This window comes from Copidosoma floridanum, unplaced genomic scaffold (genome assembly GCF_036245765.1).
Source record: "Copidosoma floridanum isolate Cflo_tuat_1 unplaced genomic scaffold, Cflo_Japanese_pri ptg000001l, whole genome shotgun sequence".
NCBI classification, from domain to species: Eukaryota; Metazoa; Arthropoda; class Insecta; order Hymenoptera; family Encyrtidae; genus Copidosoma; species Copidosoma floridanum.
The window spans coordinates 13995389-14010542 of record NW_028321878.1 but is presented as its reverse complement, the minus strand read 5'-3'; the positions used below and the strand labels follow the sequence as shown (position 1 = coordinate 14010542).

The 15154-nt window shown below is 33.9% G+C and overlaps 2 protein-coding genes across 2 annotated transcripts; both read right to left on the bottom strand.

Annotated features, from left to right (window-relative positions):
- Positions 1-12: 12 nt before the first annotated feature.
- nst (phosphoglucomutase 3-like protein nst) lies at positions 13-5858 on the bottom strand. Its single transcript, XM_014354655.2, has 7 exons — positions 5597-5858; positions 5437-5507; positions 4769-5346; positions 4389-4670; positions 894-1051; positions 489-797; positions 13-413 (listed from the first exon to the last, which is right to left on the bottom strand). The coding sequence occupies exons 1-7, from the start codon at positions 5782-5784 to the stop codon at positions 272-274; spliced, it is 1728 nt and encodes a 575-aa protein (XP_014210141.2). The 5' UTR covers positions 5785-5858; the 3' UTR covers positions 13-271.
- On the bottom strand, positions 985-4006 carry TAF1C-like (TATA box-binding protein-associated factor RNA polymerase I subunit C-like). Its single transcript, XM_089591641.1, has one exon. The coding sequence runs from the start codon at positions 3623-3625 to the stop codon at positions 1478-1480; it is 2148 nt and encodes a 715-aa protein (XP_089447767.1). The 5' UTR covers positions 3626-4006; the 3' UTR covers positions 985-1477.
- Positions 5859-15154: the final 9296 nt, after the last annotated feature.

Here is a 15154-nt window from a genome sequence, read left to right as displayed (position 1 = left end):
AAAATATTCGTCATTTGAAATTACTACAAACCATTCTTGTTCAATGATAAAGCTTCTTAAAACACATTCTTAGTTAAATGATAACACGGTAAATGCCTATTTTATCCAAGATCACTTAAAATATACATCTTAGTATTTCGCTACAAATCTTTGTTCAGTGAGTTGATGTATAAAATCAAATGATCTGACATGTAAAAATGTAAATGCAAGTAGTAACAATATAAAATTTCAATCACAATCGAACAATTGGCAAAAAACATCATTCTTGCTTTTATGATGGAACAACAGGTTCGGTTCCAACTCCTCCAGCTAATTGAAACACAGCCAGCGACACTTCGGCAGTGAATTTCTCGATATCAGACGCATTTTCACATTCCGCATAGACTCGTACGACATCTTCAGTTCCAGAAGGTCTGCAACAGACCAGTTAGAAATATATTACAAAAAATCTACAATAAAAATAAAAACTTGCATTCTTGCAAGCTTACCTAACGAAAGATCTTCCTTTCGAGTACTTGGCGACAATCTCATTGATTCGCTCTTGCAGTCCTTTCGGCAAAACGCAACGTCTTTCCGCATCGGTGGTCGTAATGGCATTTCTGTCCTGAACCTTGACCTTCACCTGCTTGCACGGAAGGTCTTGATACATTTTCTCCCAAGCAGCCGCGTCCCAACCTTTGGCCCTTAAAATAAGCTCGACCACAAGCATGTCGCTTATGGCATCGCCAACAGTCTGGTTGATCACGTCGATTACGTGGCTCAGATTCCGAGCTGCTAGCTGCTGACTTTCAGGAATACTGGGAATAACAATTCAAATTCACTCTTGAGTAATCAAGGCTTTTCAAATACATTTGAAGATAATTAAAAAGAGAAAGTGCAAAAAGTATCGAGACCTTTTGTCACAAGCCACAGATCGGATCCTTTGAACAGCCGAATCCTTAAAAATAACAGTGCCGTGGCCGTTTGCTTCGAAATAAACACCAATTTCGAACTCCAAAGCTTTGTGGTGCAAGTACTTTACGCCAGTTGGTACACACGCCACAGGTACTTTCTAGTTGTCATTCAATCAACATAGTAGGATCTTAGATGTGTAAGCACATAACATATTATGTATAAGATTGTTTTTTTCAATTTAGAGAAATTACAATTGCTTTATTTATTCCTCATCGAATAGATAGAGTGTCCTTACATGTTACATTGTAAAAAAAATGCTCTTAAATAAGTTATAGAGACAACAAAAGTGATAAAATAGAACTACAGAAAATCAAAACAACAAATAATAAAAAAAATCAAAAGTGTCAAGTGTAAAAAAAAAAAAAAAAAGAAAGACTTCAACATCGAACTTTGCATTAAATTCGCACCAAATAACGTATACTAATGGACATCGTTTCAAGTCTCGAGAGTCAAAAAAGTGTAGTCACAATAATTTTTCCTACTTCCTCTATGAACATCTTTAAGTATGTAGCAGATTTGGCATCTAAAATCCAGGAACGTACAGCGATCGCCTGGGATTTTTTTTGCGAGCCGGCGTGTCCCTCCTGACTTGTGGCAGGGACAGATGCAGCATCTCGCTATCCTGTAGGCCTTCGAATTCTGGATCGACTGTCACCTCCACCTCTTGGCTCTTGACAAAGGCGAGAGGTTCCGGCTGCTGGAGCCCGTCAACCATCTCTATGGCCTCTCTCTCCGGATCTTCCTGGTTGCGTCCGAGCCAAGAGAGAACCTTCTGATGGGGCGCTGCGGCTATGGGAACGAGCGCAGTGTCCTCCATCATCTCCCAAGGCAACCTCAGCTCTGGAGCTAAAATGTCACAGTACACGTTCAGCTCGGCCACGGACCTCTTCCACTTTGGATCCAGGACCGGAAAGTCCTCCTCGTCGTCTTGAACTTCCTTGCTACTTTCCTTGACCTGAAGTTTCGTGTTGCTAAAGTTGCGGAATACGTTACGGGCGCTCGTTCTCTTGGTCACTATCAAAGGAGCTATCACGTCGTGGCGAGTGATCTTCTGGTACTGCCTGTCCCACATGTCTAGTTTGTACAAGCTCGTGTGCAAGGAATGATCATCTACAGGCTCGTTGTGGGCTATTGCTTGGTAAAAAATGTCGTTGGCAGAGTTCTGAGCCAACAGGAATATGCCTCCGCTGGACTGATCAACGGTGGCCATGCAGCCTGTACTGCACATCTGCAATCTTTTGCGCAGATAAGGGTTTAGGCACCTGCCTTGGTACTGAGCTTCGCTTAAGGTGTCCATGTAACTGGGTGGGGTGTAGGGTATGCTGCAGGTTTGGGGTGCCACTTGGTCGGAGCTCCACGTGTTCAAGATCAAGGCCTTCTCTTCGGCCAGTTGACTGGCAAACACGACAAACTCTTTTTGTTCTCTGTAGCAAACATCGGCAAAGAGTGGACAGCTTTTGAATTGATGAGTCCACTTTTTGACTACGGGACTTTTAGGAAACCTTTGGTCCAACAAGGAAAAATTGTGGTTCGATCCTACGTAAGAGTAGTAGTCGCTTTTACAGCTGGCAATGTACACGGAAATACTTTCGCACGTTTCCAGTGCACTGATAGGGCTCAGGGTAAGTACTGGTGTGTTTATCGATTGCCTCTCGTCGCAGTGATAAACACAGTGCCTGTCCACGAATTTTATGATATTCTCATCGGCTTCGTCGTACTTTATGAAAGCCCAATTGTCTGGTAAAGACTTGTCAGATGAAATGATTCCTTGAGTTACAATTTTTTCTTCCTGCACATCGTAAATTGCTACATTTCTTTCTACGTTTGCAGTGCAATATTGATTTAAATCCAATGGATTGAGATCCGTTGATATTAACGGAACTTCTGACGTTTGAGTGTTTATTTTCATGATTCGTAGCTTTTTTTCAGCTAAATTGCAAAGATTATAGAGATGGCAAGTGTTTTTGTGTCTAATCAATACTCTTCCGCTGTTGTTGAAGGCAGAACAATTTATTTGGTAAATGTTGTCCTTAACAGGTAATTTTGTGGCGTACTTGTAGTTTGGTACAAAAAAACAGTCATCGTTCAGTTCTATTGGGAGGGCAACGAGCTCCCCGGCATAGGGAAAAACAAGGATATTCCTGGTGCCAGACGAAATTCCATTGAGAGTACCACCACTGTAATACCAATTGTAATTTCCAGAAAAGTACGGATCTGGATCGCAATCTAGAATTTCTGCTGTTTCGGCAGCACATCTGGGTAACGTACATTTCTTTTGGTCCCTGTCCCACTTAACTTTCTTTGGATCAAACTTGGCTTCTTCCAATTTTTTCAAACACTTTGTATAACGCTTAACATACACGTCAACATCGTAATCTATTCTGGCTTTTGTGTGAATAAGCTGCATAGTTGCATCTTCCCTGCCGTAGCAGTCCCGTTGATCTTTGCCTGGAGGCAAAAGTGGTTTTGGAAAATCACAGTAGTAAGGATATCTTTGAAACAATTCTGTCTCGAAAAGGTCAAAATTCGTGTCGTTATCTTCATCGTTCTCAGTAAATTGATGTTTGTTGGGTCCAGGGATCAAATAGTGTGAATGTATTCCCAACGTGTATTCGCGTAATTTAGATTGTACTTGCGATTTGACAAAGTTGTACACTCTGTTACGCTCCATTGTTTACTTATGTTAGGTATAAGTATATGTGCTTTCAAGAAAATATGCTATTTCAGTTTAATGTTATGATTTATGATGCAATTTCGAGTGTTTACATGCATGCAACACCCAAACATAACCTCATAAGGAAAATTATCATTTTTTGATTAAAACTATTAAGCAGATTTGCGTTGAATGCAATGATTTGAGATACTTCAAATAATTTTACAAAATGATATTTAGAGTTTGTAAAATTTTAGAATAACCAATAATAATTAAAAAACTGGAAACTTGGGGCTGTCACTTTTTAAATATACCGAATCTGTTTACAAATGTGTCGCTGCACGGAGAACCCGGCCACGTGATAACTGTACACGAAAAAAAACACATTTCGTACGGGAGCACGAAATTCAAAATTTCCACTATTTGCGTTATCAAAGAAAAAACACTCACATCTTTTGTAAAAGTATAGGTATTGTAAAATTTCGGTCAAATTCAAAGTGATTTACATGAATTTCCAGATTAACTAGAGTTAGTAAACAAAGTTTTACTAATCATTGTTTAAAAAAAAGTGTTAACCAAGGTAAGATTTCATTTTTTTTCGCTAATTAATATAACTAGGATTAAGCTATTTTTATACCTATTAAATGTTTGCAGATTTTTTCCATAACTCATTGATTTAAGTGAAGTGTGAAAAGTAGAAAGTGAATAAGAACATTTTTTAAATTCTAGGGTGTAGTTTATGTAATTTCTCTGAATTTTAAAAACTTAAAATGATTTTTACCAAAGTGTCGGTGATGTATGCGGTAGAGCTTCCATTAGCATAGGCCGTTTGTACCAGTCCCAGTTGCACGTCCAAATGACTTTGTAAAAGTAACTCCTTCAAGTAAGCAGCCATCAGAATAGCAATTCTGTCACCATCCAAAAGGTAGAATTTGTTTTGATCATCTGTGAAGTAATAAACCACTCTGTCGGCATCTCCATCAATACTGACGCATCTGACATACGGTTGCAATGGAACGTTCAGTGGAGGTACTTGTTGAATTTTAACATAATCTGCTCCACACTGAAATTCATCGATGTATCACTGAATGATCTATACTTACTCTCACAAACAAAAACTGATCATTGTCTATGTAAAGAGTGGTGATTGTTATCTCTTACATTGAGATTGAGTTCTCCATCACCGCAGTTGAAAATTTCAATATCGAGCACACCAGAAAGTCGGGTTTTAAACTCTTTGATAGCCATAGAACCAACCCCGTTAGCAGCATCCAATTGTAGCCTAGCCAAGTACTTGTCCCTATCATTTGTCATGCCTGCCACAGTCTTAAAGGCCTTGCTTATTTTCTCATAATAACCATCTAATGTAGGTATTCCATAAGTACCATTTGTATTTGTACAGACAACTAAGTAATGGAGCTGTGGTGTCGTGACGACTCCGAAATCTTGTAGTTTCCCATTCATAGCCTTGATTCCGGCAACTGCAGCCTGAGACAATGGCAAACTACTCTTTCTCGTGTCTCTGCCAATAATGACAGATGCAGGAAAACTTGTGTCAATGTTCTCCTGTTTTATGATTTCTCGGAGAGTTGAGACGACTTTGTCATCATCAACGTTGACAAACTTGGTCGCGATTTCTTCCCAGGATGCCTCCAACATCTCACCTTGAGGGTCAACAAGCTTAACTCCGTTATCTGCCTCTGGATTGTGGCTTGCTGTTATCATTATTCCAATGACAGCTAAAAATGGTTAAAAATTTGTTTTTCTCATCGATTCATGAATAAATTCTTAATTTAGCGCTTAAAAAACAAATGTGTAACGTGTATTACCTTTTTTTGCTTGAGATCTCAAAACCGTTAACAATCCCATTCTGTACAATACATGATCAAGGTGATCGGCTCTGGCGAAAAAGTTATTTTTATTAAAAACCACTACAGAACGAGATCGTAAACATTAGTGTAAACGACCAAAAGTTAGCCAAAAACACACCTTGTTCTAAAGCCAGCGGTTCCATATTGCACGTCGCCTCGGTAAACCTTTTTGTACTGATTTTTAGCTAAATTCTCAATGATGCTAAAAACGTCCATCGAATCAGCCATCGTCCTCTTTAAATTTTTTGTTAAAAAATGCGAAAATAACTTGAACGAAAGAAATTTCAATGCAATCTTATGGAGCATTTATTTTTGTATCTGTTACTGGCCAGCCTGACAAATGGCAAGCTGACAACTGACAAGTGTGTCTCCGTGTCTTCAATTTGGAGATTCCAAACTCCAAACTCCAAAGTGCCAACGTGCCCAAAAAAGTGTTCAAGCGAGACGTTCGAGATTTAGGCCAGTATATATATATATATATATATATATATATGTTATTCTCGGAATACGACGGTCGAAAGAAGTCGAAGGAATCGAATGTACCTACTTGATGAAGTATAAAAAATTTGCGCGCGCTAAATACGGGCCACGTTTTTACCTCAAAATTACTTTTTATTATTATATAATTTCAAAACTCTTTTGATTCATAGAATATTACCAAATGTTTACCTTTATTTATTAGAAATTTACGAATGCATGTGCACATATGTGTGGGAACTATACTACATGCAAAGAAAAAAAATTTTAACTAAAATCGAATATTTCTTTTGTAAAAGCAGTGTTATTTTCAGTGGTTAGAAATAAAATTAAGGAAGTAAAATGGATACTCTGATGCACCCGATATTACTACAAAACAGCTCACGTAATCGTAACATCACTACTTTTTTATCATTGAAAAATTCAATAATGCTGTCTAATAAAAACAATGAAATGAAAATTAATATTTTTAAATTGATACAAGCAATTTTAATTATTTTTTCAACTAGTATCAAAATAATTGAAATGTATTTTTTTAAAGATATTTGACAAATTTGTGAGCTCTGAATTCAGTTTTGTATGGGAAGGAAAATTATTGCAAATATACAATACCTTTGCGCGTGCAAGCACAATGTAAGGAGTAAGAAAACAAACACTGTTTGCTGCTAAAAAAATCACAATTTTTAATTTCGTTGTCATTATAGTATCATTAAAACAATACAAACTATTTTATTTTTCACATCGACAAATGTAATTTCGTTATACAAATCAATCAATACTGGAGTGGTAACGGCGTATCCAAATAACTAAGAATCCTAGCCGTTTCTTCATCCATGTGGTCTATCGATCGTTTTTTCCTGCCGATCAAAATCGAAGCTCCCGCGGTATTGTTGTTTGCGTTTCGGAAAAGCAACTGCAAATATATATTTGTCAGTTCCATTAAGTTAATTTTACAACTGTGATGCCAATATTTCAAAAATAAATGAAGACAATCGTTAATTAGAAAATGAAAAAAATAACATGAATAATCCATACGTAAGATATATATATATATACCTACCATGACCAATCTGACCAAGTAGACAGCAAATGTCAAAAACGAAATGGCCATTAGAGCCCCTTCAAGTGACGGGAACCCCAGTCCTTCATCGTGTTCTCGGGCTTCTCTGGGTATTCGCGTGGGTGCCAGGGCGTGGCTTATCCTCGACTCTGTATAATTGAAGTTGAGTTTACACGACGTTGGTAATTTAACGAATGAAACGTGTCTGGTGTATGGAAATCAAATTAAAAGGAAAAAAAAATTTCTTCCACAAGAGCAGAAAATGGTTTAATGTACCTTTGATCAAAGTTTTTAAATTAACAAAAATATCACGGTGTATTCTTTAAGTTTTTTTTTCTAAAGTACATAATCAAATTGAGAAATGAACGAATGAAAAAAAAAAGAAAAAAAAATAGAAAGTTAGATAAATAATATTTTAACTAAGAAACATCCATACTTATTTCTTCCAGCAAAGTTTTCTCGAACATTTTCAAAAATCGTATCTTCCCTATCAAATTGGGTGGCTGAGACTTGAGGGTCTTGTGCACCCGTTTCAAAAGATCAACAGGTAGATAGTCGAGGAATCCTTTGTCATTATCAGTTTTATTGAAATTTTGGTTTGACTCTGATGTATTAGGAATTGATGCTTTCGTTATCGTCTCCGATGAGTCTGCACCATCACTTTGTCCTGTATCATCTGCAGATGGAGGTGAGTCGAACTAGAATCATACACATGAGTTTATCGAGTTTATACACCCATTTTAGTGCACGAAAAATGATTTATTTTTATCGATACAACTTAACAAAATCATCATTGTTACATCATTTGTTTTTTTATCAATTAATTAGAAATTTTCAAAGCATTAATCGAATATGATGTAAGTTATAATATTTTATTAATTATCTATTCTTAATGATCGAAAAAATATGATGGGCATTCAATTTTTTTTTTTTTTTTTTTTTTGCATTGTGAATCATTCCGATTAAAAAATTAAAAACGTGATGAAAATTAAATTACATGTACATCAGCAGTAACAGCAGCTTAAGCGTGGTTTTTCCAAAAACAAAATGTTCATAGTAATTTTATTTAAACTCAAATGCTTTGTTAATTCAAAAAACTGATACTTTTCCGGACTTAGCGGAATTTATTACACTTGGAGGTAAATTTTTCAGAGTGGAGCAAAAACTTTTCAAAAAAACGTACCGTGCTAAAAATAGAAAACAATTTTTATTTCCAAGACTATAGCAAAAAAATAAGTAATTGACCAAAAGTTGAAATATTTATAAAAAAAAACAAAAACAAAAGAAAGTCCAAAGAGCACCGATTCGTCGTACCGCTCGCTAAACTCGACGAGTATGCACGCGGCAGTGCCATTTTTACGTACGTGGGACATTTGCCCTCCAACTTCCTCCGTCGCGTCCTCGGCCGACTCCGGGTCTTGGACGACGCCCACGGTGCTCACCGTCCTTTCCGTGGTGAAGCTCACAATGGTAGCGTCGAACAGCGGCTCCACCGGCCGAGGACTGTCGAACACCCCGCTGACGTTGCGCAGACCCTAAACGACGCGCACACGCGGAAAATCAGCATCTTTTTTTTTTGGGTGGCATGAGACTTGAGCAACAATCAACGGAGGCATACTTACTTTGTGGAAGGTGGACCCCTCGAGTCCGTCGCTCTGAGGGAACTGTATGGGCGGCAGCTTGTAAACCTTGCCCCGATCGGAGAACTGGGGTATCTCGACCCACTCGGCGCGAGCCCCCGACAGGAGCGCGAGAGCAACGGCCACCAGCGCGAATCGGCACATTTTGCGTTATTTTTCTCTTTTTTTTTTTTTTCTATCGTTCGAGTCCCAGCCAACCGATTTTCTTACGCCTCATCGCCACGAGGGGACAATGGTCACGCGGGGCTTCTAGACCCTCACTGGTCCGGGTGTGCCTTTTCGTGACATCGAAGGTATTGTAAAAATTGTATACGTTTCGCTTTTGCCGAGCGTCCGCGCGACACTATAACGAAAGCCTCGTCTCTTGGTCGTCGTCGCACTGTGACTGCCGCGTCTCCTTCTTTTTTTTTTTTTTTTTCGGCCGCGGCTTCTAGGACACGCCGGCGCGATTCCACTTATCCACGCCAAGAGATTACCCGGCCATTAGCCGAGGACTTGAAAATCAGCGAGCGCGGCCGCGCCGGGGAAAACGTTGGCCTCCCTTTCGCAGGATGTTGGCCCTCCTTTGCTTCCGACTTGTCCTCCTCTGTGTCCACGACGTGGGTCGTTTTTTTTTTTTTTTTTTTTTACTTCGGAGTGAACCTTCTTCGACTGTTGCTTTATGCGCGAGTCAACGGGTTTGGGGATGATTTTCAGATTACCAGTCTCTATACCCAGCCACCCCACAAGCGTGACAATTTTGATAACAATGTTAATTTTTTAATTAAATTTCGGTTTCTGTTCTCCAAGTGTGCCATATTTACTGGAAACAAAATTGTTCCACTAGTTTATCATTAGAATTTGCTTAGGGAATTTCATACGGTGATTTAGCATTGTTTTTTTGAATGAAGCGTCTTGAATTTTTTTTTTTTTTTTTTTTTTTTTAAGATTTATTTCATCAACATGTATGTAATCTTTGTACGGAAAAAAAAAAGAAAATTTTTTATTTCAACTAAAATTAATTATAAGTCGACTGACACCGAGACAAAGTTTTTTAATTAATTAATTATGATTTGTAAAAGATTACACTTTTTTCATTTACAGTAGTAATAGTGTATTTTAAAATAAATTTACTTGGAACGAGTTTCCAAACTGTTATAATTTAATTTTTTCATGAAGATATCGTGCCGCTATTTTTAGATTTAATAACCTTCTCGATACTTTTTAAAAAGGGTAAAAACAGTAAATTTAAAATTACTCAAATAACGTACATGGAGAAATTTAAATAGCTCAGATTTTAAGACCCAGTAAACATATAGCGCGTTCTAAAAAATTTCTGGACTGGAAACGGAACTCGTTCTTGTTCGAGTATCAAAATTTCACTCTCGCCGGAATCATGTACAAATAAAAATGAAATTTCGTAAAAATCAACGATCTAAAAATACAAACTAACTTTTCTTTGTTTTTATTTGTGATTTTTCAGGCGCGGTTTGTTGGAAATTTTGTTGTCTTCAAAAGTCAGTTTAAAAAAAATATTTTTCTATTAAATTAAAAATATTGATGAAGAAGAAAAATTCCAAAAATAATTGCCATGTGTAATTATTTATATTACAATTGAACTTCGTATGATGAAGACTATTTAATCAGTTTTCATCTCTTAAATAAAAAAAAAAAATTTTTTTCAAACGAATAAAAATAACTTAAAATTTATAAATACATCCTAAAAATACGCATATTTACTGCTAAAAATTATCCAGATGCTTGAAAAATACCTTCGTAAATATCACATACAAAATAGATTCGGTGAAATAATTTTGTAAAAAAAAAAAAATATTCCTAAAAATTTGATGGAAAAAAAAAATTGATAAATAATTTAGAAAAAATCTCCTTTTGCCTTATGAATATGAGAAATAACCTACGAGTTTAAAACGTCGAACAACTTACAATCTCAACATTACGAGGTAAAAGCGTGCAGTACAAGTACAAGGAAGCAAGTCTGTTATCTTAAAATTTTTGTACGACAAGGACACGAGGGGAAAAAGCAAAAGAGAGAAACGTGTATGATATCGCGTGAGCTTGTCATTTTGTTACGGTACAAAAATTTTCAGAGTCGCGCAAACAAAGATGATTTTTCTGTTCACGTGTGTGAGCCAACATTTGGTGTAACCGTTACTCGTAAATTATAACTTCTGGAAGCGTTTGAAAACTTTAGTCTACTATTTATATTTTATTTCAAATCGCATGATTTTACACGTTTAGCTGTTGGCCATGTTGGTGACTATTGTTTATCACTAACAACTATAATACAAACTTAATTCGAAGTTTTTAAAACGAAATGGTTGCGGTAAATTTTCGTATTTATTAAAAAAATTCTTGAATGATGAATTTATTAATAAAAATGATGAATTTATTAATAACGTTTTTCTCAAGTCACTTGAGGTACAAGCCTAGTTTGACTAAATCTATTTTGTACAGGACAAAATGTGTAACAGTGTATCAAAATAATAAACAAAAAATTCTTTTTTACTCGAGATTTGACTGAATTGTCTTCTCTGATAACATGACTTGAATTAGAGTGGATAAATTAATAAACAAAATTTTGATAAACGAATGCGGAATTATTTAAATAAACGTTAAGATTCAAATTGTTTTTTTTATAAAACAGCGAACGATTTAATTTTTCTCACCAACTAATAAAAAATAGAACTTCGTCTTGCTCGCTGTTGTTGGAGTCATAAACATCATAAAAAATAAATATGTTTGATTACAGTTAGGAGGAGCAGGAGGTTATCCTTCTAGTCCTATCTTATATCCTATCGAAATAAAAATCTAGAATAGTTTTGAATGAAGCCTGTTATTTGTAATGTGGTTGGTTTAAAATTCGAACAAAACTACCACATGGTGAAAAAATAACTTTCTTAAATTGTGATTACAATAATCATTATACGAAGTTGTATAAAATTTTACGATAAAAATATTTACTTGTTGATTTATCCCTGATTTAAACAAAAATCAGATGTATAATAATCATTGCTCAGTAGTACTATTTTTTTGTATAAAAAAAAATAATTTTCAATAAAATCTTATTCTGTTCATTATGCAATTGCAAAATACTCTTTAAAATGAAAAGTCGATAGTGCTGTTTGATTTTTATCACGAATATGAAAATACTCAAGACTTAAAATTAAAACCATCACCGAAAGGACACATGAAAATTCAAATAACATATCCATGCGAGAGTATAAAATGTGATTTATTTCGTTACCTTACCATACACAAAAACTATTACACTGTTCACATGATCATTGTTTATATATTTTTTCTTTACTCGAACAACCTTAGATATAATACTGTTAGACTGATAAGAAATACCCTTAAATGAGTATAATATATGCAATTTTAATCAATATGTCAAAGGTGAGTGGAAAAATCCTCTATGGTTACAATATCCCTTTTTTTATATATTTACGAAGTACAATCGTACCTTTGACTTTAAGCTATAAAGTATTCTACGCTGAATCTCATTGTGTACATCATCATATTATACGCAAGGTCAATATTATTCATACGTCTAATTAGGCCATTTTTTAAAGTAAACGCTCATTGTTTTGTACCCAATTGTCTTGTACCGACCTTTTGCTGAATTGGAAATATTTTACGTGCAACATGTTATTTCGCTTTGACACCATGATTTATGTATGTTTTGTCACACTTTAACGACAAATGTTTTTTTTTCTCGATCAATTACGGTTTATTATTATCATAAATATTATATTTTTTGTTATTATATTTATAAAAATGCGTTAAATATCATTAAGCGAAATTCCATGCAATTATGCTAAAAAGACACGGTTTTTAAAAATATTTTAATACTAAGCTGCAAGCACAAATAACTTTCGATTATTATTCATGGGCAAAGTATATACTTGTAATATTTATTCGTGTAGTTACGTATAGCTCCAAATTTAACGTTGTTTTTCTTTCCAAAACAAACAAATCAACATAAATTACGACTTACAACAATAATTTTTTTGTTTAAAAATAAATAAATACTCGCACTCAATTTATCATGTCGTTGTGTATTTATCAAATTGAATATAAGTTTTCTCGATTAGTTTTAATTATCGTCTATAAAGCTGTATTACAGTGCTCCAAAATAATCAGTAAAAACATTTCGTAGTAGTGAAAAATGTTTCTTCGTAACTTATGTTAGCTTTAAAAACAATGCTTGTTCAGATAAACTAAATAAAAACATAGAGCAGCGTTCAAATTGTGCATATGAAATATTTTTGCTGATTCAAAAAACAAAAACAAAAAAACAATAAAGCAGATCTACTTATAGATTCCAAATTTATTATATATTATTATTTGAATATGAGTTTATACACGTGCATGAATATAAATATAAAATATTAAATTTTTATATTTCGTAATTTGAAAAATAACGTACTAGCGCATACAAATCATGAGATGAAGTTTAATAAATTTAATAAACATAAATTATATATCATAACATCAATAAAATATGTATGGGATTAAAAATCCCAATACACGCAAGTCCGAAGGTTACTTCAGCAAATCACAAAATTTATTTATAAATATTACAGTTGACAAAAAATTGCTTCAATCCGAGGAAAAGCTATTAACAAACAATTAAAAATTCCTCAGTACAAAATACATTTAAGTAAATATTTTTTAATTGCCCATTGGAATACAAATTAAAAATTTTAAACATTTTACGTTGCAATGAATACAATATCCTGTATTCCATAGTATATTGACACACTTTTACAAAACTATAGTTATAAATATATACCCTCAAAAATTATAAGATATACTTGCGTCTGTACTTAGATATTATCTAACTTTTTGTAGTACCTTGTGTATGTATAAAAAATTGTATTTATGAACAGCGTACGTTAATCAACAAAATTTTCTTACAAATCTATAAACCCTAGGGCGTAAATAGTTTGCAAAAAATCTATGGTTTGCAAATACATGAGCAGTGTTATACGTATACATTATTTCTTATCATAAAAATCTGTTACATTTTAACGTTATTGTTTGTTCAGTATTAATTTGAAGTAATGTCAGTTGTATTTTTGGGATCAAAGCATTTAAATAATCGTAAAAGTCGATGTGAAAATGGAATGTATGAATGGAATGATTCGCAAATAAAATTTTGCAATTGACGATTATGAAAATGTTATTCACTGGTATATTACAAAATATTACAGCATTCGCTATAATTTTTTTTCTAGTACGCTATAAATAATTATTTTTGTTTTACTTGCATAGAAGCAAGTAGTACACTAATATTGAAAAACCAGTTGAGTATATGTGATGGAATGGTGTAAATATGGAATGCTCGTTGGGCACGACAAATTCGTGGGGGTGTCTAATTTTATTACGTATACATCTTGATTCCAATTGAAAATAATTTCAAGGGTCATGCTATCACAATATAACTTTAGTTATCCCAATTGGAAGATCATTAGTTGTATGTTTAACAAATCACTCGTACTTGATAAAAATGTCAAGTATTTTTTCGGTAAGGTACCTACTTTTCTCCTTTTTTTTTTTTTTTTTTTTTCTATGCACCACTTTTGGTTGAGAATGTATAAAAATGCATTAATATTGCGTTATAAAACAAGTGGTTTGTAAATGCTCGAGGTTTAGTTTATTTTTCTACTATTGATATTGGAACGATTAAGTTTATACTCTTTATTTACTCGACTTGATTGAAAATAAACGATTCAATCAGTGGCACGAATCATAAGCTAGTAAAATTGCTACAAAATGTTTGTGTATTTTTTTACAATATTTTACTTATCGTCGTAATTACAATTTTATTAGGATTCAAAAATGTTGCATTAAAAAAATATTATTAATTGGTTGGTAATGACTTCTGGTATTTTATAAAAATGTTTTAATGTAAAGTCTTTGATAAATGTATACGTTATATTCGACTGTAATAATGTTGCCATTTATTATTGTATCGATTAAATATTCAATGCTAGTCAGTTTTTAAATTTTCTGTATTACAAATACTCACTCTCAAATCCTCATTCGTGAAAAATTCTATGAAATTCCATTTAGTTGCAACAGCCCAACCTTTTCCTCATTTAAAGAGCTTAAAGCATTATATAAAATTCAAATATTTTTTTTCATAATTGATATAAGAAGATCGTGTATCCTTGAAATAAAATACTATGCAAGTTTGTATACACATGCTTAAACTTACCTAAGAAAAATATATCAATTTCACCTCATTTGTGTGTAAAAAATATTAAACAAAGTGAATTATCATCCACATAAATGCGTTAAAAATCTGGTAATCAATTTTACATTATATAATCAATACAACTAAAAGTGCGAAATTCATGCACTAAGTAAATTTTTCATTCTTATTTCATGTGTTACTCATACGAGTTAAAATTAAAATTTGTTCGTAAGCAATAAAATTTTAATAAGATAACAGAGCTTACGAGATATTTTTTCATAAAACAAAAAACTAGCA